Source organism: Orcinus orca, chromosome 1 (assembly GCF_937001465.1).
Source record: "Orcinus orca chromosome 1, mOrcOrc1.1, whole genome shotgun sequence".
NCBI classification, from domain to species: Eukaryota; Metazoa; Chordata; class Mammalia; order Artiodactyla; family Delphinidae; genus Orcinus; species Orcinus orca.
Genome location: NC_064559.1, coordinates 191,413,877 through 191,440,504, shown reverse-complemented (window position 1 = coordinate 191,440,504; position 26,628 = coordinate 191,413,877). Strand labels below are relative to the sequence as shown.

Genomic DNA, 26,628 nt, shown 5'->3' with positions numbered 1-26,628 from the left:
AAAACTTCTGCCCCCTCTCCTGGGATGCCAGCGGGTGACCCTCTCTGAACAGCAGGCGTGACCAGCCAAGTCACCAACCCTGCTCCCAACCCTCTCCCGGGGCCACCGCACTGTTTGCTGGGCCCAGAACTGGGTGTCTACTCATAAATTACCCCCAGGGACAGTCACCCGCAGCAGCTGGGCTCGGAACAACCGTTGCTTCCTGGGTAGGTCATTTTTTGGGGGTCAGAATATAAACCCAGCTCCCTCACCTTCCCAGGCAGAAAGGGCATGCAGCACCCTAAACCTTTTATCAGATTCCATTGTAAATCATTCTATTTAAGGTAAGTTGCTTGGGTCTGAGAGGCAGACAAGATGCCGGCCAGATGTTGGGAGGCAGCATCAGCATTCAGCCTGTGTTCCTCTCCTGCCTGATGCAAGGAGTCTCCCTGGCCCCAGCACCCCCCTCTCAGCCAGCTGAGGGCCTCTAGGTCCCCCAGTTGGGTCTCACCCTAACCCAAAATGGTTTCCGGCCTTCATTCCCCCACCTCCTGCACAGGGTGCACCATCCAGGCCCAGAGGCCTCCCGCCCTCCAAGCCCACCCACACCGACCACCCTCTGGAGCTCTGGCCACCACCCGTGGCTATCAGTCGTCCCCTTATAAATGCTTCTCCCATTACACACATATATGTGCACACACACACACCCCAGAGGTGGCTGCATGGTTACAAAGACTTTATCAAATTATTTAAGATGTTGGCATTTATGCATTTGCATGTATACGTAAAACAATTACACAGAATCTTCAGGTCACTGGGGTGCTAATGTGGTACACACACGAGCCTGGCAGGGACTCAAGTAGGACCAGGCTTGGAGGCATGGGGCTTTGAAAAACTAGTCCTCCTTCTAAGGACCTGAGAGGAATAGGGTGACAAGGAAAGGGTCACGTCAGGGGTCTGGCTTAACCCCTGAAGGTTAGAGCTCAGAGCTGCATCTCAAGCTCCGTTCCCATCTTCAGGGGAAGGGGACTCATTTTCAGACTGTAACCCCACTACGTAACAAGCCCACTCCCTAAAATCTTGATGTGGCAAACACACCCAAGAATCCACTGGACCAGGTCCTCATAAATATATTTATATCAGAGAAAACAAGGCACTTCAGGAGCATGATGGCTCTCTCTCCTACACATACATCATTCTAGACAGAAAGTAAAAATTGGTTAGTTTCTCAAGTGAGTTAAGTGACTAAAGTTAATACAGTAACAAAATTGTTCCCTAGCCCTTCCTGAGGCACATCTCTGGGTGACACCTGGTCCCAGGTCGGCTGAACCCCGGTAGAGCTCAAAGCCCCCAGGAAGCCTGACCTCTCTCCTGAGCAAAAGCCCCTGGCCTTGGGGTCACTGCCCCCCTCCTCAAGCCCTGAGGTCAGGTGAGGGGGGTTGCAGTGGGCAGCAGGCTGAAAGCAGAGCTGGGACACGGTGGGAATGCTTACGCAGGGTCACCAAAGCCACAGAGACCTCAATCTGTCCGAGATGGCGCTGCCGAGCCGGAGAATCGGCGCCACGGGAAGAGATTTCACATTAGCCCTGACAACACTGCCTCAGCTCTGCGGTGACACCGGCCAGGGTCATTTCTGAGGGCGCTTGAGCTTCCGTTGGAGGCGAGCTGGAGCTCGGGCCAGCTGCTCGGAGCCTCCAAGGGATCGCTGAGCCTGCCCCCTCCCCGTGGCTGCTCCCTTGGAATGTACTCATCTCACAACCAAGGCAGAGTCACAACTCACTTCTGACACTGCCGAGTGGAAGCTGGGCCCCTGGGCCACAGGAATGGGGGCAGGTCCCCTGGGCTGGGCAGAATAGGGAAGGGAGGCGGCTCCTTGGCTTCAGCCCTTAGAGTCCTTAGGGGCCATTGCTCCATACTCTTACCAGCCTCAGCCCAGTTTAAATAATCACTAAACTTTGCATTCTACAATTACAGGATTCCAAAGATAACACAATTACCTGCATAGGGTCCTTTATCATCTTAAAGGGCTCTGTGTTTAAAGAAGCTTTTTTTTTTTTTTTTTTTGGTGCACATATGCATAAGTAGAGCCCAGAGGGCCTCTCGGCTGACTGGGTCCCCAGCCCCCCGAGCTGAGGAGGCTTCGCAAGGCCGGCTGCTACAAAGCGCCGAGCTTGGCTGCATAGATTTTAATGAGAGCATCGGGCAGAGCTGTGCTGTTGCTCTCCGGGACTTTCAGATCATTACCAAACCAGCTGTAGGATGAGAACACAGCATATCGAAACCCTAGGAGGTCACTGAGCTAATGATCTAATCCTACCTTCTGCAGGCAGTGGCCCTCCCCACCTCCTCCTGCCCCCAGCCCTTTCCAAGGCAGACTCCGTCCATTCCAGAAGCCAGGCCAACACCGCCCCCTTCAAGGTCAGAGAAGAATGATAGTGAGTAGTGCTGGCTCCCCCTTCTCCGGAAAGGAGGGGGATGGGGGTAATTTAGTCAAAGCCATTAGGCCCAAACCCTGGCCTAGCCAGGCCCCAGGACTCCTATTTGGGAGAACCACTGCCCTCCACCTGCCACTTTGGTCACTGCTGGGTTGCAGCCGGGGGCACCTTCGACAGCCATTTTAGAGTTCTGAAGAAAGCACCTTCAGCTTCCAGAGTGCACAGTGGGAGGCAAGGAGGGGGTGCACACCGTCTGGTACGCTCAGCACTGGGGCCTGACGCCAGCCCTGTGCCAGAGATGTGTGATCTAGGAGAGGAAGGAGGGCACACTCTGGAGCAGCCCCTGCAGGAGGGCACGCTGGCCTCTAAAGACTCGGTCCCCACGCCCCAAGTTCACAGCAAGAAGGCTGAGGGGGAGATTCAGCCAGGGCACAGCGGCAGTACCCACGATTACACCCTCTCCTCAAGCCGGAGGGGTTGATGAGGGCTTTGGCAATTACTATAACCATTTGCTGTGCTGGGTAGAGACAGATCCTGTTTCTCTTTGTTTCAGGGCTCGGAAAGCCGGAGAAGCCGGAGAAGCCAGAAGCCAGTTTCAGCACAAGAGGCTACACAATAGTTAGGGCAGAAGAGAAGAAACCTCACTGTTGGCCAAAGTTGACCAGTTTTTTTCTGAATAATAGCACCTGTGTATTAGCTCTGGGAAAAAGGGGGAGTGAGGGAGGGAACGTCACTGTGCAGTGAGGAGGGGAGCTGGAAACAAGACCCAGAGTCCTTCTGCCTTTCGACCCTCCTCATGGCCGCCAGCCGCCAGCGCCCCCTGCCCCGGGGCAGCTACCTGCAGCGGCTGCCAGCCCGAGGGACTGAAGTTTCTACAGTTGGAAGGACCTATGCTTAAACTGGGGAAATAAAAGGGGGAGGAGTTGCAGAGGAATTGAAAGCAGCACCTGTCACGCTGCCTACCCGCTTCCTTCTCTCACTACCTCTGGTCCCCCAAAAGAGCAGCTCTCAAGGCCAGGTGCTTAGCTGGTGATAGGAAAGGGGGAGCAAACAATTACAAGAGAGGCCATGAGGGTCTGAGCAGCACTGATAGGCCTGGCACAGGCCCTGAGCCCTTCTACTGGGACCCCCACCTGTGGTGAGGTCTGAAGTAGCACAGAGCCAAGAACTGCTCTGCCCGGGCTCCAGCAGGTGCCCACCATTTGGTCCCAGAAAGCACAGGTGACTTGGAATCAGGAACTCTGGGGTCTAGCTCTGTCATCATCCAACTGTGTGACCTTGAGCAAGTCACTTCCCATCTCTAGGCTTCAGCATCATTCAACCCAGTTCCGCCTTTTTCCAGTCCTGCAGTTACAAGTCTCTAAGCTTGGCTCCCGAGAGCCAGAAGAGGCCCAGATCCCTGTGTGTCAGGGCTAGTTTGGTCGTGAGTATTAGAGGTTAGAACCGGGCTGTGGTGCTTGGAGGCACCTGGTGGTGAGGGAGGGGCATTTAAGGAACGTGGAACACCACATTCAGGAGAGGGACCCTGGGAGGGAGGGAACCACCCCTGCCTCCAGAAAGGCATTGTTTCTGAGCAGAGGGGTAAGACGTTTCTTTAGGGGCTGGATGGCTCCTGGAATAAAGGGCATCCAGACATAGAGATGGCTTAGCAAAAGGCAGCCTCACCCTGCTGATGAGGGCAGAAGGGGGAGGCACGGGGTATGCGGCTGCTCCGCCCTCTCAGTGCATGGGAAAGGGGCCAGCTGTGTCCAGGCAGGCTTTAGGACCAGAAGATGGCTGGCATTATTCAAAGTAGCTGAGGGCAAGGATTCTAGAAGACCACAGAAAATGGCTTCTAGGGGAAGGCACCAACTCCAAATTTAAATCCAATCAAAGGGATCTGCTTTGGGGTTTTCCCTTCTCTTCAATATGCAACAGTCACTTGAAGGGAAGAGGGAATATCTCAGCTACTGAACCTCAGGAGCCCCATGGGCCTGACCTCGGGGAGATGGGAAATACATGTTGATTTGGAGGAAGCACTTGGATATATCTTTGGTTGCTTCAGGGAAGGCTCTGGCCCCTTGAGATTCTTTTTTTCCTCCCTTTTTTCCCCTTGGGACTGTCGGGGTAGGCATCAAAGGAGGCAGGTAGGAAGGAAAGAAAAAGGAAGCGGGCAGCAGGCAGAAGAGTTAATCCGACCACTCGTCCTCATCAAACTCAGAGGAGTCATCTTCTGAGTCGCTGTACTCCACAGCAATGCGACGTGACAAGATGGTGGCCACGTCGTTGCCCACAACATCCCGCTTCTCTTGTTCCCGCTGCTCCTCAACCCTGCGCAGCTGAAAGCCTGGTGGGAGAGAGAGAGAAGGGTTAAGGGGTGCGTCAGTCTCCGAATCCATCCAGGACTGTGGAAGAGGGAGCAGCCCCTGGTGGTGGTGGGTATTGGAAAGGACAGTGAAAAAGAAGGACCCTCTGGGAAAGCAAGATCCTCAGGACAAGAAGTAAAGACAGGTTTTATGAAATTGTGGCCCCAGTGCTACAGGTGTGTCTGAAAGGAGCCTGCCATTCTTCCCAGTTTCCACGCTTCCCAGTTTCTCAGGCTGGTGAGGATGGTACTTCTCCCAAGACTGAGTGGGGAGTGGCTGCCAATCCCCACCTAGTGGGCACTCAGTCTGCCCAAGTCATTGTTTTCATGAAGCTCAGCTGCCTTAGGTTGTCTCCACTAGACAACCCTTCAGTTCCTGGAGGATCAGACAGAAGAAACCACTCCAGTCCCTTGGGACCAGAACCGGCCTCTGACAGAAAGAGAATAAATGCCCCATGATGGTGAGATGATGATGAGGGAGGGGAGGAAGGTAGGGTGAAAGGAAGGGAAGGGGATAGGAGAAAAAGGGGAGAAGGAAGGGGGTGGGAAGTGGGGGAGAGTAGGGAGGAAGGATATGAAAGGCAAAAAAGTGGAGGACAAGGAGTGTGTGAGTCCAGCTGAGGAAGTACCTTCTAAGACAGTGATTCTTGTTTTTCTCTGGGGCACAAAATGGATGCAAACATACACAAAGCATAAATTTCCAAGGAGTTCAAAGATCCCACGATAAGAAGTCTTTACTTTAAACCAAGGTGGAAAGAAATATAAACCTCTGTATTTTTAGAGTGAAGCCTTTCTTCACGCTGATCTGAGGTCTTAATCTCTCCCCACCCAACGAAAGCTATTCCCTTGGAAGGTCGCAGAACCCCTTGTCCACCCTCCAATCAGTCTTCCAGCTGCAGAAAGGCTTCATGATCCCGGACCCACCATTGGGATTTTACCTTGACGGATGGCTGAAAGCAAGTCGCTGCGGGCATCGCTCACAGGAGGCAAGGAGGACTTGGGCTTGGTGGTGTCAGAAAGTGGTGAAGGTGCAGCAGGCTGGCCATCTACACCACTGAAAGGGGGAGGAGGGGGCCCTGGAGGAGGGGGGGGGCGGGGGAGGCGGAGGTGCTCCTCCTGCTGGTTGGGACAAGGGAGGTGGTGGCAGAGGTGAGTAGTCAGCTGCTGGCGGTGGGGGAGGAGGTGGAGGGGCAGCAAAATCGGGGTGAGGTGGGAAAGATGGGGGTGAAGGTGGTGGTGGCGTCCCTGGAGACCCAAATCCTCCAAGCGGTGGTGGGGGTGGAGTGCTCATCATCAGAGGTGGAGGCGGAGGGGCAGGTGGTGGAGCAAACCCAGGTTTGGGGCCTGGCGGAGAGCCCAGAGGAGGAGCTGGTGGTGGATGGCTTGGGCTGACCACACTGGATCTTTTGGGCCCAGCTAAGCCAGACCCTCTTTGGATACTGTCTGCTGGGTAGCTAAAAGGACAAAGCAAAAAGACCCACCATCACTCTCAGGATGCAAACCTCCACTTTTAGTTAAGTTTATCTATAAGCCTAGGTTCATTTTGGTTGACAGTATCAATTCATTTTGCCTCAAATAGAAAGAAGAACCTGGGGATGGTCAGAACAGACCAACAATGGAATGGGCACCCTTGTAAGGTAATGAGCATCCCATTAGCAGAGGAGTATAAGCAGAAATTGAGAAAAACTACCTGAAAAAAGTGGACTTAGGATTTTTCCAACAGGTAAGGGCTGGCCAAGATCCTCTCTTAGGTCCCCCTCAAACTTTTCAGCTCTCCAAGGGAAGGCACCCTTCTAAGAAGAAGGGTCAGTTCAATCTTGGAGCCAGGACTAAGAAGGCACGCAAGAAAGAACTGGAATAAAAATTCAAACACCACTACCCACAGGCTCTGCTCCACAGGCTATTAACATTCACCAGATCTTATGAGGGCAGGAAATCCAAGCCAAGCTGACCGAACCTGAGCGGGGTACAGATTTAGGTGAATGTACCTTCAGTGCTCATGTGGAAAAACTTGAGACAGAACGAGGGCCTGAGGATCAGCAGAGACGGGAAATGAATGTGCTGCCAGACTTGACCCGGGTTGAGAGAGAATTAAGGTGCACCTCTCCTGGGTCAGGCCTACTTGACTGAGGCTGCAAGGTCTCAGGCCATGTGTGAGACTGCAGGGATTCTTTTTCCACCTTTTTATCTGCCCTACACTAATAGCTACTCCTTAGAAAAGCATCCATCTTGGAATTTTCCACAGACCTTCGAGCCTTAGCTGCATCCAACATGGCAACAAGCAGGAAGTGATTTGGGAGGCAGAAGGAGACTTGGGATTAGTGGTTTCAAGCGCCAAGAATGGGGCGGGCGGTGGGGGTGACAGCACTGCTTTAGGTCTCCATCTGAGGGGTCTTCAACATACCCAATCTCTGATTAAACAGTGTGCAAGGAGACAAGCATACTTTTCAAAGCTCTCACTTGTCAGGCATCAGAAAGAAAGGTAACTATGAGGAAACACTGAAATCTAACACTCCTCAGATCCCTTCCTCTTTCAGCCATTACTTGCTAACTCTTCCTCTATATACCTCTGCCAGGGACACTGACAAATACCAAAATGGTCAGATTCTAAGTTTCATCTCTTTTTCTTTTGTTTCCTTCTTTCTGGAGATTTTATCCACGGTGAAATGGACCAGAGGTGACAGGAGAAAAGGGTGACTATCTTCTACGTTCCTAGATAACTGGGAAGGAGGCTGTTCAATATTTTATGTACAGCAGGAGATTATACCACTTTATGTCATGCTGAGTCAGAGCCAAGTAAAAAAAGCAAGAGATAAGTTGGTGACTTCTATCTGCTCAGGTGTAGCTAGTAGTTAAGAACACAGGCTCTGGAAAGAAAGCCTGACCTGCTTTCCAATCATGACTGACCTGCTTTCCAATCATGACTCTGCCTCTTACTGGCTGTGAGATCTTAGGTAAGTTCATTGACCTCTCTGTGCTTCACTGTTTACTCATCTGTAAAATGGGTACCTATCTCAAGAGGACTCTTGTGGGGATTAAGTAACATATATAGTGTTTGGCATAATGCCTGGCACTTTACAAACACTTAATAAATACTAATTATTTCTATTATCTAGACACACTTGTCTGGAGTCACTTTAGTGGTCCTGGCCTGGATTTAGAACTCTTACTTTGTTCTTGAGCATTTAACCACCCCTAGTAGATGGAAGAGGTATCACCATTTACCTGAATTCTGCTGGTGGGGGAGGCAAGCTGTCCTCAGAGAAGGAAGGAGAAGGCGGAGAAGTGGAGTCTGACTGTGGTGGTGGTGGGTAGTTGCTTGCATCCACGTTATCAACAGACCCAACGCTGCCATTCTGGTACACCAAGGTGGGTGGATACCTGACAATGAACCCAATGCCAAAACTGTCATTTAAAGTCTGAGTGGTACTCTCTTGTTTTCTTAAAAGACCCCATAAAAATGCATTTGATACAAAAGCTATTAGGGAGAAATAAAATTAGTATATTTCTCATATAGTTTCTGTTGTACTGAAGTTTTATTTTAGGACTAAATATTCTATTGTTAAATATCTCCCAGGACTTCCCTGGTGGCGCAGGGGTTAAGAATCTGCCTGCCAATGCAGGGGACACGGGTTCGAGCCCTGGTCCGGGAAGATCCCACATGCTGTGGAGCAACTAAGCCCGTGAGCCACAACTACTGAGCCTGCGTGCCACAACTACTGAAGCCCGTGCGTCTAGAGCCCGTGCTCCGCAGCAAGAGAAGCCACCACAATGAGAAGCATGCGCACTGCAACGAAGAGCAGCCCCCGCTCGCCCCAACTAGAGAAAGCCTGCGCGTAGCAACAGAGACCCAATGCGGCCATAAATAAATAAATTTAAACAAACAAAAAAACCTCCCAGATATTTCTTTTGTTTTTTCCCCCACTTGCTGTAGTTGTAATTTATTTATTTAAAAAGAATTTTTATTGGAGTATAGTTGATTTACAATGTTGTGCTAGTTTCAGGTGTACAGCAAAGTGAATCAGCTATACATATACATATATCCACTCTTTTTTAGATTCTTTTCCCATATAGGTCATTACAGAGTACTGAGTAGAGTTCCCTGTGCTATACAGTAGGTCCTTATTAGTTATAACATAGTAGTGTGTATATGTCCAACCCAATCTCCCAATTTATCCCTACCCTCTCCCAGATATTTCTGTTGGATTGTCTGTAGAAATGGGACTGAACCCAGATTATCAAAACCATGCTGTTCCTTTCCCAATGTTGGCCTTGTCAAACCCAGCAGTTCTTTGAAATTCTCTCCCAAATGTTAGGAGCAGCCCAGACCCAAATCCCAAAGTCTGTCTTGCAGCAAAGGGCAAAGCCAAGCCCCAAGGCTAGTGAGCTGCAAGCACGTGACTGGCACACAGCCTGGTTTTGAGGTCGGCAAGCCTCTGGAGCGCTCAAAGGCCAAGGAGGCATCTGATTGCAAAACCAAGCTGAGGACAAATGCAAGTTGCTGTGTGGTAGTTAGACGTGGTCTCTTATCTAACAAAAGGAGCTGCTGATTAAAGTGGGGTGCTAGGGCTTGCCTCACGAAAACCTGTCCCTCATAGCACTGGGCCTTGGGTGAATTTGCTCTGGGTGAACAGCAACAAACTTCTAAACAAGCACGAACATACCAAGCAGCAGCTAACAAAATGTGGCCTGTTCTGCTCCACCTCCCGCTTCTTTCCACCATTGTTGGATTATAAGGAACTCATCTAAAGCAGACCCCAGGGAGAACAGAGTTGGAGGGAACTAACTGAGTCAAATGATGCTCTGATGTGGAAAATCCCCAAGGCCTGAAGCCCTATAGACTTGGCATATCTCTTTACAGGCTCACCAACAAGCATGTCCAGGTAGAGCAGCCATGCAGCCTGATCCAAAGTCCTTATTTTCACCACCTCAATACACACACACACACACACACACACACACACACACACACACACAGTTGGTCGGCATCCTGAACATGCTTCTGCCCTTAGAGTCACTGAACCTTCATACAACAAGGGCCTGTCTGAACAGGAGGGACCACAGAACAAAATGGCCCCTTTTTATTGGGAGGTGAAGATAATGGAGGTACCCTCAGGGCTGATTCCCCTGTAGAAAGAAAGGCTCATTTTTCCTCTCACCATCCTCATCACTCTTTAAAACAAATCTCTTAATCTAGGAAGAACAAGTGTCAGAAGTGTCAAGATTTCTAAAAGTCAAGATTTTCATGGTAGAATTATTCCTAAAAGCAAGAACAACTCAACTCTTTCCTTTTATCATTCCTAGACACCCGGCATGGGCTGGCATGGTTCTCTGACAGCCAGGATGCAAGGTATTTAGGGGAAAAACCAGGGCGACATTTATGCCAAGCAATCGTGGTGACTTGGCTTTGAATGTCACACAGGTCAGACACCAGGATAAGCATCAAACCAAGCTTTAAAACCATTTTTTTCCTTTTAAACCTCTAGTGTGATTTGGTGTTGGGAAATGGGGTCAGACTGACATCTACCATTTCTTCACGGAAATATATAGCCTCAATATTGGCCGCACGACCTTTCCCACACTGTCTCTGAGGTCTGCTTTCAGTCCCTTGGCCAGCCTCTCTCCCAAGACTGACAAAGGCTGACTGAAAAGTTGCTTTGGTGATGTGCACAAATTCTCTGCCTGGCCCTCCCCACTCCCACGAAATGCCCAGCTCTTTAGCCACAACCTTCGAATCAATGCTCTGGAGGCAAAGGCCTCCCAAAGCCACTTTACTTCCCTTTCTAGTCTTTCCTTTGAGTGCCTCAGACATACCAGTGTCTGGCAGAGCAAGGGCACTAGAAGCCATAGGCTTTATTTTCCAGACCACTCTCGTCGCCAAGTCTCTTGATTTTTTTAGCAAATTTTAATCACCAGATGGAGGCACTTTAAAGTAGCTGATTAACAGTGGTATTGATTTAAGCCACACAGCAAGACTTCAGGGGGTATGAAAGGTGTCACACCAGAGCTGTCAGACTGTTGCCCCCAGGTGCCCAGCCCCTTCAAAGAATGCTACCAAGAGGAGAGAAGCATCACCTACCCAGAAGGCCCCAGCTTTTCTTTGGATTCTACAAATTCTTGACCCATCTTCATTTTCTCCCACTCTTCCTTACGTGTCTTGATTTTACGTGGGTTTACATTTCCTCGATTTGGATTATCCTTCTTCTCTTTCTACAATGAAAAGAAACAGAAAAGCCTTAATAAACATTTCCCAAAGTTCTTCATTAAAATTCCACCCAGCTTCATGGATATATACCCAAGAGAAGATTTGCCTAGACAACATACAGTAACTATAGAATTTACAGAATTGCTGGGTTTAGAGTGACCTAGAGGTCATCTAATCCAAACCACCTCCTGGGCTCAAACACATTTCCTCAATCCCATACTCAAACACCTCTACCCACTACCTCTTTGGGTAATTCATTCATGTTTTTCAGCAGCTCCAATTGTTAGGCAGTTAGTAAACAGCTATTTATTATTTGTTATGCCGCAAAGGTCAGTCAAGAGAGAAGAGAAATAATGATAGCGGTAGATATCTGGGACAGATATAAGGAAATAGTTAAAGAACAAACCAAAACAACCAATGAAGAATTCTTCAGCCTGTGCAGCTGCACTAGCCCCTGGCGCTCTCTTGGGCCTCCCGGCAGCCATGCTAATGGGATTGTGAGGTTGCAACTGGTAGGTCATATGCTTACACACATCACTGGCAGCCTAAGGGGAGGGGAGCATCTACCAAAACCAGGCCTATGCCCCCACCACTGCCTCACCCAACCAGTAGTCAAGGTGTTAAACCACTCTTGTTGCAAATCAAACACTGTAGAGCCTTGTGCTGATCTCTGAGAAATGAGCTGCAAAACTGGCAGGGAAGGGAACTAGCCTAGCTTGAGTGTCCAGCAGAGTCAGGTGCAAATTGCAAGAGAAATAAATGGTGAATAGAAAAGTCAATTTCTAAAACTCAGCCTGAATATACTCAATTGTTAATAGCACCGGGAGGAACAAACACATTTTTGGTGTGATTTATACTTTCATCTTGGTTGTGCTTGGAGTGGACACATTTTTTTTTAAGAGTCTCACCTGACATCCACGCAAGCAGCCACTCGGAATGATTACTTAACATAAGACTGGCTTCCTTTTTATCCCCCCTCCACAGTCGTGCCTACTGATGTGTAGAACAGAGGCCCCTTTCCCCTCACCCTATGCTTTCTCTTCTCTTTCATGATATCCTTGGTGTCCTGCAGCATCTTCTCCTTCCAAAGATCAAAGAAGTACGAAGGGTCTGTGTAGAATTTGAGTGCCTCTTTCCCATCGTCCCTTGGACAGAAATGAAGACAAGTAGCTGTCAGTAGACAGATGAGCTCCCAACCAAATCCAATATTCCAAACACCTACCAGTTAGCAGTTTTTACACTGAGGAATCAAGAAGTCATTCAAATCGACTGCATATTTCCTCTCCCATACCAGCGTTCCAAAGCCCCTGAATGGCACGGCACCTCTTTACTTATCTGGCTTTTTAAGAACCTTAGCCTTACTTTCAATTCCTGGTAGAGGAATTTGCATGGTCAGGGCAAGAATGGGCTATAGCAGCAGGGATCCTGATTATGGCTAATGATCTCCATGGCCGCAGACACCTCCCTGAGGACATTCTGATATCTTGGCACATTAGATGGGATTTCTGTCACTGGTTCCCCTACCACCATCAATTGCCCAGGTCTCTGTAGGAAGCATTAGTGGCTTTCTACCCACCCAAAACCTGTTCACACATGTGCAGGTTCACGTGTGTACACATGTATGCACATACACACATGAATGTGTATATGTGTGCAGCTGTTATTCTTCTGTAAATACAGACAACCACAGCATTCCACCTACTTGCTTCCTTCCGGAAGAGCTCAGCATCCACCCCCACCCCCCAGCCACAAGGGGGCCCCAGTGAGAAAAGATGGCCAGCTGTTTTATGACCACAAGATTTCATTACCATCTCTTAGTGGCTGTGAAAGAGGTAGAGTGAGCTACTGAGTGTCGATGTAGAGGCATCTACCAGACTCGATGACCCTGGTTGGAATCCTGCACTTTGGCATGGCTGAGTCTCTCCCATTCTCCAGAAAGCATGCACTTAGGGGTGGATATTTATTTTAACACTACTCTGAACTAAAAAGAACTGGAAAGGTAATTCTTTCCTAACCTCCAAGCCTATCACAACACACAGAAACCATTTCCTAATCATGCACTAATGATTTTTATATTAAATCTTGTTCTGAGTTAGCCACACCACCACTCTTTTCTGTTAGGCTAAATCCAGAAAACTGAGAGGAGAATGTTAAAAAGGAAAATACCCTACATTAACTGAAAAATAAACTTGTCTTACCATAGTCCCTTCAATATTATCAGGTGTGTAGTCTTTTCCTGCCCTACAACCCCTCTGCCCAGATCCAGCTAGGCTAAATGATGCAGGCTAGAGAGTCAAATCTACGCCCTGCTATGTTAGCTGGCCCCTTTGAGAGCCAAGGGGCAAACGTAATTTCACACAGTAATAATAATAGGATAGATGCCATGTACTTCCTCTGTATCTGTGTGAGAAGCGACCATGCTCCTATTCTGGCTCTGTGGATCAGGTGGGTGTCCTTGAATTTCACACACATATTCTACTTTGCAGTACACCCATGTCTCACAGAAGACATCTGCCTCCAGCTATCTGTAATTACTTTTACCTGTTCCAAAGATAGTTATGGATGCGAGCAAGATAAATATTCGCTTTCTGCCCCTGCTTGGAAATTTTTTGCACGATAACACTAGAGACTACTAGAGGGGAGGGGCTTTAAGTTGTCTATAAGACTACCTTTTTCAAGTCCAGCCACAGCACTGTAGGTCCTTTCAGAGGGGAATGATGAAAGGATGTTCAAAACGAAGTGAACGACACTCATTTGGAAGAATGCCAATTACTCCTTAAGCTCTGGAAGGACCCTCAGGGCCCAGAGCAGCCAGTCCACAAGGCTGGCCCCACTAACACGCCCAAACATCTGGTAATCTAGTGGTTTCAGAGTAAGTGGGAGCCTTGCTAGAATGTTGCCCCTGGGATGCATGCTATAGGACTGCCTTGTAACAAAGTCCTTTTGGTTCTATAATAACTAAATTCCTTGGATGGAATCCAAGATGGACCTGGCTTGTACCAAAGTAAACTCTGCAGCATGCAATGCTATAGCAAACTTTCAATATATATTATATTCACTATGAGTTTAAGAAACCAAACAATAATAAGTGGCAACTGTTTATATGGTAAACGTTAGCTTCTGCTGCCACAAGCAACTCTGGGGTAGTAGTATGCTTTTTGATACAATCCTCTGATGTAAACAACATCTTTAAATAAAAAGACAATCTAGTGTTGTTAACCACAGGCTGAAAAAGGTAGAAGCTAGCCAGGTTACCTGTAAGGGGTCAGATTGTTGAGAGGTGGAGGAGTATCACAGGTGTTGTATGTTTCCAAGACAGGTATGGGGAGAGAGTTTCTGTCAAAAAGCTTCTGGTCTTGAACGGTAGAGCTTCTGAAGGCCTTTCGGGTGTTGATTCCTTGTAGTGACACTGAAAGAAGATGGAAGGCATTAGAAAATGGATGACAGGCTATTTGAGCAAACACTGAGTCACACCAGTCGGAGAGGCCTCAGCTGCTGCATTTCTTGGCTGCGGCTGTCTGCAGCCAGGTTTTTTTTTTTTTTCCTCCCCCTCTGGGGAAGCCCCACAAGGCTGTCAGCAGCCCAGCCATTTCATGACTGAACAAAATGAGGCAACACAAAGGTTTACTATGTGGCCAGATCTAGCAGGCCCCTCCTTAGGAGGAATGAATCTTCCAAGTACTTTTATGGTAGCAAAATACGACTGGGGGGAAGGGGAATTTGAGAAAGAGGGGATTGGGGGAATGGGAGAAAGGGAGTGTGTGGAGGTGTGGTAGAGATTAAAAGGTTTCTTTACATCACCCAGGCTTGTGTCGTTTCAAAGCAGAACTCCATAGGTCTCTGTGATTTCTCCCCTCACTTTTTTATAAATCAGGAAAAAAAAAATCCTAAGCAACTGCTCAGCAGAGCCTGCAAACGCTGAGCTCAGCTTCCTTACCTTCTTCTTCCTTGGGATCCAGCTGAGTGACTTTAACTTGTAGGCGGTCGACCCTCTCAGCAAGGGAGCTTACTCGAGAGGCAAAAGTATTTGCCTGAGTGAAGAGCTCTCCAAAAATGTCCTCGGCATATTTACCTGAGAGAGCAAAGAAACCAAGTCACTAGTGCCTAAAAGTGACATACATGGTCAGAAAAACTGGCTACTAAAGACTGTATTTCCCACCTCCCAAACACACCCACCCACCCCTCTAAGATGGTTCAGGCTACGTGCAGAGCTTGCTCCTGGAGACAGAGACATACCCTTCAGAGCCTGGGCAGCCTGCACGTGCTCTATAACTAACAGAGTCTTCTTGGCAAAATGAACTGACATGGAACTCAAAACAGGATGAATAAAATCAACAGGTGTTATCCAAAAAACTAATCCTAGAAGAGTGGAGAGTAAGTCTATACATTTGCCTATAGCCCTTAGCCCTTTGCTGCTCTGTAAAAGCACCTTGTAAAAGTGCTTGTGGAAAACAGATTGGGAGTTAGAAGGACCTTCTATGTGTTTACAGTTAACATGAAAAATAAGAAATCACATCCTTAGTGGAGCCCCAAAAGTACGCTGAACAACCATGATGAGATGTGGTATCTTTGAGGGGCCCTGAACTTACTAACAACTCATAATAGAGACATAACTTCTTCTAAGAGGTGAAAAGGTTATTTTATGTTTTATGACCTACAACTTTGAAAGTCTTTGCTTTAGGTTATAATCCTTCAAATCTACATCTCAGGGAACAAGTGGAAAGCTGAAACATTCAAGCTCTCCCTGAAAAACAACATACCAGTGGTCTCATTCCACAATGTCTTGTTTTTTAGAAAAAGAAAAGAGTTCCGTACTTTCAACCCTGGAATGCAAGGAGAATTTGCAGCCAAAGAAACATAAAAGCAATCTGACACTACCTCCATATTGTCATTCCAAGCCACAAAGCACATTCTTGCTAGAATGAAAAGTGGTGCATACGAATAAATACACCATCTGAGTTTGTTACTTGCAAGGTGAAGGCAGGCATAAGTTACTGTGCCCAACCAAAAGATCATTTCTTTGAGAACTATTTAAAGTAGGCTCTTACTTCAGTTTCTAAACTACATTTATTCTTAGTCCATACTTGAGGGGAAAAAATTAGATCAAAAGGCCAAAACTGCACCTTCAGGGTGAAATGCAGCTCACTCAATGTAACCTGGAAGGTAAGGATAAGACCAATCAACAGCATATTTTGAATTGCTGGTAAATTTAGTCAATAAAGAGTTTCTAATCAAGGAAGAAGCAAGTCTTTGCATACTGAATGGTTCTGTGATCTAAACAACCATGGGAAGCTCCTGAGCTCAAAGGACTGAAATTGGCTAACAAGCTGCACTTCTACAGGACAGGTTGAGAATCCAATCTGATCCCTGATAATATGGCTAAGTCGTATAAGAACCATACTGTACTGACTCACAGATATAGAGAACAAACTAGGGGTTACCAGTGGGGAGAGGGAAGGGGGGAGGGGGGCAAGACAGGGTAGGGGATTAAGAGGTACAAACTACTGTGTATAAAATAAACAGGCTACAAGGATACATTGTACAGCATAGAGAATAAAGCCAATATTTTATAATAACTATAAATGGTGAATAACCTTTAAAAATTTTGAACCACTATGTTGTACACCTGACACTTACATAATATTGTAAATCAACCATATCTCAAAAAAAAAAACCCCAAACCAAAAACCATACTGTATCATGCTTGCCTAGGTAACGAATAACTGTGATCAGAAGACTATATAACAGAGAAACACACATTAAGCATAGAAAATAAACCAGGCTCAAAAATATATGTTAACCATCCAGCTGTTCTGGAGGAAAAGAAAACCCCAAGTCAACTTACCCTTAGGTCACCGCGAGAGTACGCAGGATTTCCTGCTCCTCAGTGAAGGGAGCAGTGATAGTGGGAGTAGAAATCAGTGTGGCACAATGGTTTAAGATGAAATCATACAAAGAACCCCACCATATAAAATGGTAACATTGAGAATGCTATTTGAAGGGGGAGTGAGGTGGAGTGAAGGCTTCCCCACTGTCACGTTACGTCATGTCAGGTCCTAGGTATACTTAGAACTTCAAGATGATACATGGAAGAAGCAGTAGACTTCAAACCAGAAAGTCTGAATTTAAGTCTCAGTTCTTTCTACCTACACCTGTGTACTTTTCAGCAAGTCAAATTCTCCCAGCCTCAGTTTCCTCATCTATGAAATGGGGACAACTATATCTATCTCACCAAGTTGTCACAGGATTAAACAAGCCAAAAATGTAAACTCTTTTTCTAAATTAATTAATTAATTTATTTTTGGCTGTGTTGGGTCTTCGTTGCTGCACGCAGGTTTTCTCTAGTTGCGGCAAGTGGGGGCTATTCTTCGTTGCAGTGCAGTGCACGGGCCTCTACATTGCGGTGGATTCTCTTGTTGCAGAGCCCAGGCTCCAGGCACACAGGCTTCAGTAGTTGTGGCTCGTGGGTTCTATAGTGCAGGCTCAGTAGTTGTGGTGCACAGGCTTAGTTGCTCCGTGGCATGTGGGATCTTCCCGGACCGGGGCTCGAACCTGTGTCCCCTGCACTGGCAGGCGGATTCTTAACCACTGCGCCACCAGGGAAGTCCCTGTAAATTGTTATAATGAGACTCCTCCTTATATTGCTCAACCATATCAGATGACTTGTGTTTTTTTTGGCCGCGTTGGGTCTTCATTTGCTGCACGCGGCCTTTCTCTAGTTGCAGTGAGCAGGTGGGCTACTCTTCGTTGCGGTGCACGGGCTTCTCATTGTGGTGGCTTCTCTTGTTGCAGAGCACGGGCTCTAGGCATGCGGGCTTCAGTAACTGTGGCACACGGGCTCAGTAGTTGTGGCTTGCAGTCTCTAGAGTGCAGGCTCAGTAGTTGTGGTGCACGGGCTTAGCTGCTCTGTGGAATGTGGGATCTTCCCGGACCAGGGATTGAACCCACATTCCCTGCATCGGCAGGCGATAATTTCACTTATTTATTAATTAGTAATTAATAATTTCACTTATTCAGATTACCAAGATAGATCCACTATCACATCAGGACATTCATAATAGACATCTACCCCATTTTGCAAGATTCCAGAAGCAGTCTTCAACTTTTTTTTTTTTCTCTTAGCAGTAGTTTTTCAAATGAAATCTTATGTGGAAATGGAACAAGTAAAACTAATTTTTAAAAATATGAAGCTGCTCGTTTGAATTTGAGTGGGAGTCTTGGAGCCCCCCAATGGCATGGACCCACTCTACTCAGAAAACCCAATATCATAACATATCTTTTAAAATTTTATTTATTTATTTTATTTGGCTGCGCTGGGTCTTGTGGCATGCGGGATCTTTTTTTAGTTGTGGCATGTGGAATCTTTAGTTGCAACATGTGGGATCTAGTTCCCTGACCAGGGATAGAACCTGGGCCCCCTGCCTTGGGAGTGTGGAGTCTTAGCCACTGGACCACCAGGGAAGTCCCATAACAAATCTTAATGACCCAAGAAGGGGTTCCCTTTTCCTAGGTGGTCAGGATACTGATTCAGAAGTGCTGGCTGGCTGGCTGTGCCCACATTTCCTAAGATACGGCAACCTAATATGTGAAATGCCAATCTCACTGCACTGAGGGAAAATGAGAATCCTGGATATGCTATCAGGGAGCAATTCATGGCTGTGAAATCTTAGTTTTGTGCTTTATTCATTCCATAATCAGACTTTCCCTATTAGACCAAGCACTTCCGGCTAGAATATAATACATGAGGCCAAGGTCATGAGCCTGAAGCACATATGAGCCCATTCCTGCACCCCTCTCTGCTAGATGAAATCCTAGTCATCTTTCAAGGCTCGATTCAAATGTAACCTCTTCTGTGAAGTTTTCCTTGACTCTCCCTATTCCCGTTATGTTCCCATTCCCCATAGGAAATATTCCTTCCTTCCCTGTATTCTCTGTGCACCAACAGCATGGAAGCATGGAAAGAGTACATGCATGAATCATTCAGCAAGTATTTACTGAGCTCCTACTGGGTGCCAGGTACTATACAAGATAGACACTGGGGTTCAAGGACAAACAACACATGATTTCTGCCTCCAAAGAACTTTCAATTTAATATAGGAGATAAATTTCAATATAATGTGGCGGGTAATAATACAGGCATGTAATAGGATCTCAGAGGGGTACTCAGTCCAACCTGGAGGAGGAGATCCCTGAGCTGGGTGGGCCTTGAAGATCAGCTACAAGGATGGCAAGGGCTCTCCAGGCAGTGGGAACAACAAAGCCACCACGTCGAAGTACGAGAGAATATGGTCTGTCTCAGAAGCTACAAGTAGTTGGTAATTCAGTTTTTCTTCCTTCTTTTTTTCCCTTTTTAATTTTAAAAGAATCCCTTAAAAAGACTGTAAAATGGGAGAAGACAGATTACAGAAAATGAGGCTGAAAAGAAAGGCAGGTCTTAAAGTCTTGAATGCCAGGCCAAGGAACTTAAATAATTCCATAGTGAGGAAGAGCAGAGATAAATACATAGCTAACATTTATACTCTTATTTTAAAAACACTTTTTAAACTGCAAAAGTTAACACAGACTTAACTTTTAAAAATTCAAACAATTCACAATTATAAAAGTAAAAAGTAAGATTTTAGTTTTGGGCAGACCACTCTGGCAAGAGTATAGGTTTAAGATTTATAAGATTTTATACAATTTTTAGGTTTATAGATTTAACGGGGTTGATCAGAGAAAGGGAGGCCAGAGGGAGGCTAGGACAACAGTTTAGGTGAGAGTTACAGTCGGTCTAAACCAGGGCAGTGTTGGTAGAGACAGAGAGACAGGAGACAGAACTGAGAAATTCTTAGGAAGTCTGACTTTGCCTCTGACTGCTGTGTCTGCAGGCAAGTTACCTTACTTTTCTGAGCCTTCATTTCTTCATCTGAAAAATGGCAATGCCAACATCTAACGTCATAGGATTATTAAAAGGATTAAACGAGATAATCTATGTGAAGATCCTATTAAAACCCGGCTTAAAGTAGGCAATCAACAAACGTGAGTTCCCTTCTCATCCTCTCCCCATTCTCCCCTTGAGAATTATTTATTTCTTTCTCCTCTGGTAGAGTATGAGCTCCTGGAAGGCAGAGACCATTTCTTACTATTGCTGTATCCTCTCAGCATCTGGCACATAAAATATGTTCAATACATGTTTACTGGATGAATAAAGGGTCAGCTAGCTCTACAACCTGAGGAAATCTTGTTTCCACAGGCACAAGCCAACCCTGTCCCTCAGATCAACTTCCTCAAGATAGGAATGCTCTGATCACAAGTGGGAGAGTGAGCAATGGCATCCAGCAACACTACCCTGGAAAAACACCTGAGAGAGCATAACTCCTGCTGAGTGAGAATAAGAAGTATCATTAGCTAGATGTCCTTTGTCCTATAGAGAAGGAACCAGTGTGTGACTGACTTCCACCCATTTGGCTTTCTCAGGGTGACAGAAGCAGAAATGATGCTTTTAAGAAGCAGTGAGGCTCTCTGCAGCCTTCATGTGCTTCCTTGTCAGCCATACTGCTGTTGCACTGCTGTCAATGTTCCTTTGTGTAAGACAGACACTGGCGGAGTTTCATTTCTTTCTTGACGCCCCATCCAGGTTTCCCTAAGCCCTGGATCAGCTGAGATGGCCTCTGAGCTAGGCGATGGCTTAGGAATCTCAGACCCCATACATCATATGGTCACAGACCTCTGTCTCCTCAGGCACCTATTTTCAAGGCAGGGCCTATTACTATCTGAGGGGGGATGCAGGCTTTCTTGATATTCCACTGTTTTCACTAAGGGCAGTGATGCAATAGGAGAGGTGAATGTCTGAAATAATTCACACCAAGATGCTTTTGCTAAGGAAGATCACTAAAATGGCATTTTGACAGAGGTTCTTATGGGAGCTGGAATGGCACTAGACAAATGCAGAGCCTATCCAAGCATCTGCCCTTCCCATATCTCGGCTCCAAGCAAACAAAGTCATCTTAATTCAGAAAGAAATCCAAACCCATGCATGTACCCCACCCAAGGCAGTCTTATTCATTCTTATCAATTAAAAAAAAAAATTACAGTTGAGCTGGCTTTCCCTCAGCTCCAAAACAGACTAGGTTAACCCCCATCTTCCTCCTAGAGAAGAATGGCTCCAGCTCCAATTTGTGTCACTGTGTTCACACAGCTTGCAAAACTCCCAATACCCCAGAGACTACAGAAGTAATTTGTACCCTGAACTTGGACCTGGGGGCTTGCAGCACAATAAAATGTGTACCAAGGCAGATAAGTCAGCCAGAATCTCTCTGAATGCATGTTTGCTTTACTTCTCTTTGGGAAGAAAAGGGGGGGGGGTGTTGTGTAGATAAAGACTATTGGCACATTTGAGGCTTCAACAAAGTCAGGCTACATCGAATAGCTTTGTGCAATTACAGGCACATTCCCCGACCCAAGATACTGCTCTGTGAACCTCCCACTTTACACACAGAGAATTCTGCTCTGTCATTCCATCTGCAGTTTCTGCTGCAGCCCTTCCTGCCACCCTTCCCACAGATTTCTTTTGAAGCAGGTGGAGGGGGAGGGGGAGGGAACCTAGAGGGTGGTGGTAGATGAAGAAAGGGTTGAGGGGAAGAATCTGTACCAAAAAGGAGCCTCTCTTTGGGGAGGGGGTGGGAGTGGGATAAATTTTCGCACTACCTAGGGAAGGCAGATGGGGGAGAAATAGGAACACGGAGGAGAAGGAAACAAAATAAAGAGCACCAACGACCCCTGAGGGCAAAGCACAGGCTCTCTGCGGCACTCACTCAGGCTGCCCAGCTGTCGGATGACATTTGCCAGGGTGATGTTGGTCATGCATTCCAGCTCGCTTCTAACGCTAGGCAACGTCTGACGGCACAGGTGCCTTGGCTCGATGTTCCTCGTTACTAACGGCATGGTGGACCTGCTTCAGGCAACGTTCTGAATGATGAAAAACAACCTAAAAAAGAAATAACAGGAAAAGTATTACTCAACCACAAATTCCAGGCACACCAGGGCTGTGAGTCTTTTTTCCTTTTGTTTTGCTCTGATCTGAACAGCTTTAAAAATCTTCTATCTTTTTTCTGTTTTAAGCCCTCCCTTACCCCTACCACCCCTTTTAAAGGTTTGCCATTAGAGGCTTGCTGGATAAGTTTAGAAATTCTGAACTGGTGACTGCTGACTGAGGGTACACAGGCAGCATAAAAACCTAAAAACCTTAAAATAACAACTATGCTCCAACTAACAAGAGTCTCCAGAGGCAGGGACACATGGTAAGAAAACAGCCCATTCAGCAAGTCCTGGATGGTATAGATCTTAACCTTGGGGGGTCCACAACCAGAACAGATCAGATTCCAGATAATCAATTATAAGAATCAAAAAAGAGCTTTTGTCATCTGACAGTCTCCACAATGAAATTAAGTTGCCAATAATGATTCTACTGATCTGCAACAGGACATAACTTCTCCAGTCCTTCCCTGATGGAGGACTGTTAATGTACAGCTAAATACTGCCAGTATCTATTAACACTACCAAAGTTTAGTCTGTAAATTGACAGAATGAAAGAATATCAAGGAAAATTTTACACGTTCAATATATCAAACATGATGCCAAGCACCCTGCGCTGTAAGATTCCCTAGTCCTTTCTCTTCTACCCACAGCTCCCTTTCTCTCTCCCATCCGGTTCAACACACCTGGGCCAAAAGGCTCTTGAAACAGCAGGAAGTGGAGCAGATCCGGAAACCTTCCAGTTACTGTTTCTTATCCTGTCGGCTGAGCCCCTTTCCCTAGGAAATCCCCCAGCACTTTAGGTTCATGCTGAGCTATTGTTTTAGAGTTAGATTACCAAATTCCTAGCTCTACAAGGACAGGAGGAGGTTTTTTATCCAACAAAATGGATATGACTACAGCCAAGGCACATCGGGCTGGAACTGTTTCCCTATCTTGTGAAACTAAAGAAATTTAAAACAGCCTAATGGTTTTTGTGCTAGGGAAAATGGCAAATTAAATGGTAAAGCATAAAGGTAACATACCCAAGTCCCCAAGGTTGCAAACTCCTCTTTAAAAAAAAAAAACAAAAACCCACAGAGGTTTACTTACATCAAATCTCAAAACACCAGCTCATCACCAAAAAAGTTGATTGTGAATACGAAATGCTTAAATCAAGCTAAACATCATAGATCTTAAAAGTGAACCAACATATTGTCTGACCAAAAGAAAAAAAAAAAAGCCCTTCAGGCTCAAAGAGGGAGTAGAACCCTTTGGAACAGACTGCTCCTTGTTATGGACATTCTGATCTGCTAAGAGTAAAAATAAAACAGGAAGCCAGTAGCTTGGGAAACAAGATTTCCTGTCACCAACAGCAACAGCCTAAGAACCAAGAGAATCAGCTGTTTGCTCATAACTTAGAACCTCCCTTTAATAGTCACTGTGTGGCAGCTGTTCCTATCTTTGGGGTACAGAGGTGTTTCCTGAATGTTTGTCTACTGTCTAAGGAAATAATTTTCATTCTGTTCCTCAGCTAAGTTCCCCTTTGACTAAACAGGTTTTCTAATCCAAACTCTGGACTTTCCCTCCCAGTCTACCTCTTCTCCTCTTTTACATAATCTAAAGGGTACTGGGTACTAACATGCAAGCTTTATTAACTCATACTGAAAAGAGAGTTTAGAACAGCAAAGGAGGCAAGGTGTTACAAATAAAAGAACCTCACAGGACTCTGCATCCTCTGGATGCCCTTAGACTCCCAAACTTCAAGCTTTTAGGAAGAACCAGAAATTCAGGGGTACAGCCAGAGATGAGTGAAAATAGCCACTATGGCTCCCTCCATTAGCAATTATTTCAGAACTTGTTCTAGCTTCTTAGAGGAGCTACAGGAGCCAGATCCCCTTGAAATTCTGCGCTGAATGGCCACTGACAGGGCATTCCGGACATTCTCTTTGGACACCTAATGGAAACTGTATTCCAGATGGCTAGGTAAATGTCAGATTAGGGGTGGAGCTGGGGAAGCCACTCTGACACCTTGGTACTTTAGCATTTATGCTTTCCCAAGTACCTTGGGTAAGTAGACACAAATGGAGTCAACTCTATGTTTTCTGGGGTGGAGGAACCAAGTTTTCAATAGCAAGATAGCTACCTCTTGCCAAAAAAAGCCAGCTCCCACAACCAGCTAGAGTACTCAAGAAATTACAATATGTCAATATCTATCAAGACAAAACAATTAGAAAAGTGAATCTGCTACTAAAAAAAAAGTAATTTTATATGTTTCAGAGCCACCAGAGAAAGACAAGATTCCCTATTATATGGAATTACCTGCATCACTGCTCATTTTTCTTTTGGATAATCAAGGTTAGTTGTATTATGCCAAAGAAGTATGGAATTACGCATGATCTGAACCACAATACTAATTTGACCAAGGGAAAAAAAACCCTCTATTCCAGTGAAGACAAACTTAGAAATGGGGCAAAGACTTCCAAGGCTCTTGACTCAACTCAGCTTCAAGTTGTGGAGTTGAGACATACCTCCCTTAGTGCCCTGAGTCTTGACACCTTACTAGCTGTGTTATCTTGGGCGATTTTCCTAGAGACATTAAATAATGTAACATGTATAAAATGTCCACTACAGGGCTAAGAAAAAAGGTAGTTATTTTTAGTTCCACGGACCTCAGGCAAATCCTCCTGTAAAATCAATTCTATTCATTGACAAATATTTTAAAACACTTTTAACAATGGACATATTATGTAGTAGAATACAATAGTCACATAAATTTAAAGATGAAACCCTAGGGTCTTCCCTGGTGGCGCAGTGGTTAAGAATCCGACTGCCAATGCCGGGGACACAGGTTCAAGCCCTTGTCCGGGAAGATCCCACATGCCGTGGAGCAACTACGCCCGTGTGCCACAACTACTGAGCCTGCGCTCTAGAGCCCGCGAGCCACAACTACTGAAGCCTGAGCACCTAGAGCCTGTGCTCTGCAACAAAAGAAGCCACCACAATGAGAAGCCCGTGCACCGCAAGGAAGGGTAGCCCCCGCTCGCCACAACTAGAGAAAGCCCGCATGCAGCAACAAAGACCCAAAGCAGCCAAAAATAAATAAATTAAATAAATAAATTTATAATAAATAAATAAATGTGTGTGTGTATATATATATATTTTTAAAAATAATAATAAAGTTGAAACCCTAGACTTCAATGAAATTTGTGGAGTTTTTTTCTGGAGATTGTTCCCAGCCATGCTTCTGGACCTCTTGAAGAACATACATTCTCTCTCTCTACTCTTTTACACTGGGTTCCTCATCTGAACCACAGAACAAAGAAAAGAATTTGAATGACTATTTCCTCAATTTTCTTCAAGAGTGTAAGCAACTAGGACCATTTCAGATGCACTGGTAAAAAGTTAATACATTACATACAATGGATGCCTAATAGCATTAGGGTTTAATTTTCTTATGGGAATGCAGTTGAGAAAAGCTTATCTATCATAAGTAGTCATTTAGTGGAAAATGTGTGGAGCACTGGGTGTTGACGAACCACTAAATTAAGGAAGTGACATGGGCAAATCTGCATTTTTAGATAAATCATTCTAACAGAAATTGGAAGCTGTATTTGGGCAGGAGAAGACTGGAGGTAAGAAGACCAGTTGGGAAACTCTTCCCAGGCTGAGAAGGAGACAATAGAAATGGAGAGACCCACCACAGCTAGCAAATATGAACTGAGGAACCATAGACAGGCTGCAGGGGTGAGTCCAACACTTCAGCCCTATCTGTAGCTCTCTCCTGATAGCTTTGTACAGTTATACTCACAAAGTGATAAAATGTATGTTTCTTTATTACACGTATTATGAGGGAGTTCCCTGGTGGCCTAGTGGTTAGGATTTGGCACTGTCACTGCTGTGGCCTGGTTTCGATCCCTGGCGGGGGAACTGAGGTCCTGATTCTAATAAAAAATTAAAAAAAAATAAAAGTATTATGAAAAGAGCTAAATGCTAGTACCAGTAATGAAAAGAAAGTGAAGAAAACCAAGAAAGTAGTCGTTCTTGGCTGGAAAAAGAAGTTTGGACACATGAAAGTGGAATGCCCTGTCTTTATAGAATCAGTAAAGTTCTTTTTCAGTTATACTTTATTTTGATTAGGGAAATTATATGCTACAGAGATATTTGCTAACTTGGGAGTCTGAGAAGATCTTACCTTGGGGGATGTTACATAGGAGAGGAATTAAATTAGAACCACTGAGAAGATAAAAGTTACAGGGAAGTAGATTTCAATTAAGTTAGTTCCTTTTAATTAGAGCTGTCCTATATTAGAATGGGTTCTCTTCAGAAGTTATAAGTTCCCCAGTATCATCCTCTGGATACCAGCTATTGGGCATGTTGGGGGAGAGATTCCTAGACTGTAAGAAGATGATGTTGAGAGGTCAGACTGGATGACTTCTACAATGCCTGTTAAATCAAAGATGATATAATTCTCACTCTGGGCTTCAGTTTCCTCATCTGCAAAATAAAGAGACTGAGCTAGATGATCTTTAAGAAGTTCTAAAATTCCTGGATTTGCTTCTACCTAAGCTGCCATAACCTCTTCACTTGGCCAACAGCCACTTGCATTCTGAACACAAGGCCAGAGGGAGGTCTAGGGACTGTAGAGAAGGGCGGATCATGACCATGAATCA

The 26,628-nt window shown here is 45.8% G+C and overlaps 1 protein-coding gene across 1 annotated transcript; it reads right to left on the bottom strand.

Moving 5' to 3' along the window:
• Window positions 1-698: 698 nt before the first annotated feature.
• On the bottom strand, window positions 699-25,582 carry WASF2 (WASP family member 2). Its single transcript, XM_012531900.3, is given in 10 exon segments — window positions 699-4,740; window positions 5,697-5,850; window positions 5,852-6,212; window positions 7,984-8,139; window positions 10,838-10,968; window positions 11,991-12,108; window positions 14,219-14,372; window positions 14,901-15,035; window positions 21,757-21,929; window positions 23,069-25,582. Coding segments are annotated over 9 exon segments (1,497 nt in total). The 5' UTR covers window positions 21,887-21,929; window positions 23,069-25,582; the 3' UTR covers window positions 699-4,582.
• Window positions 25,583-26,628: the final 1,046 nt, after the last annotated feature.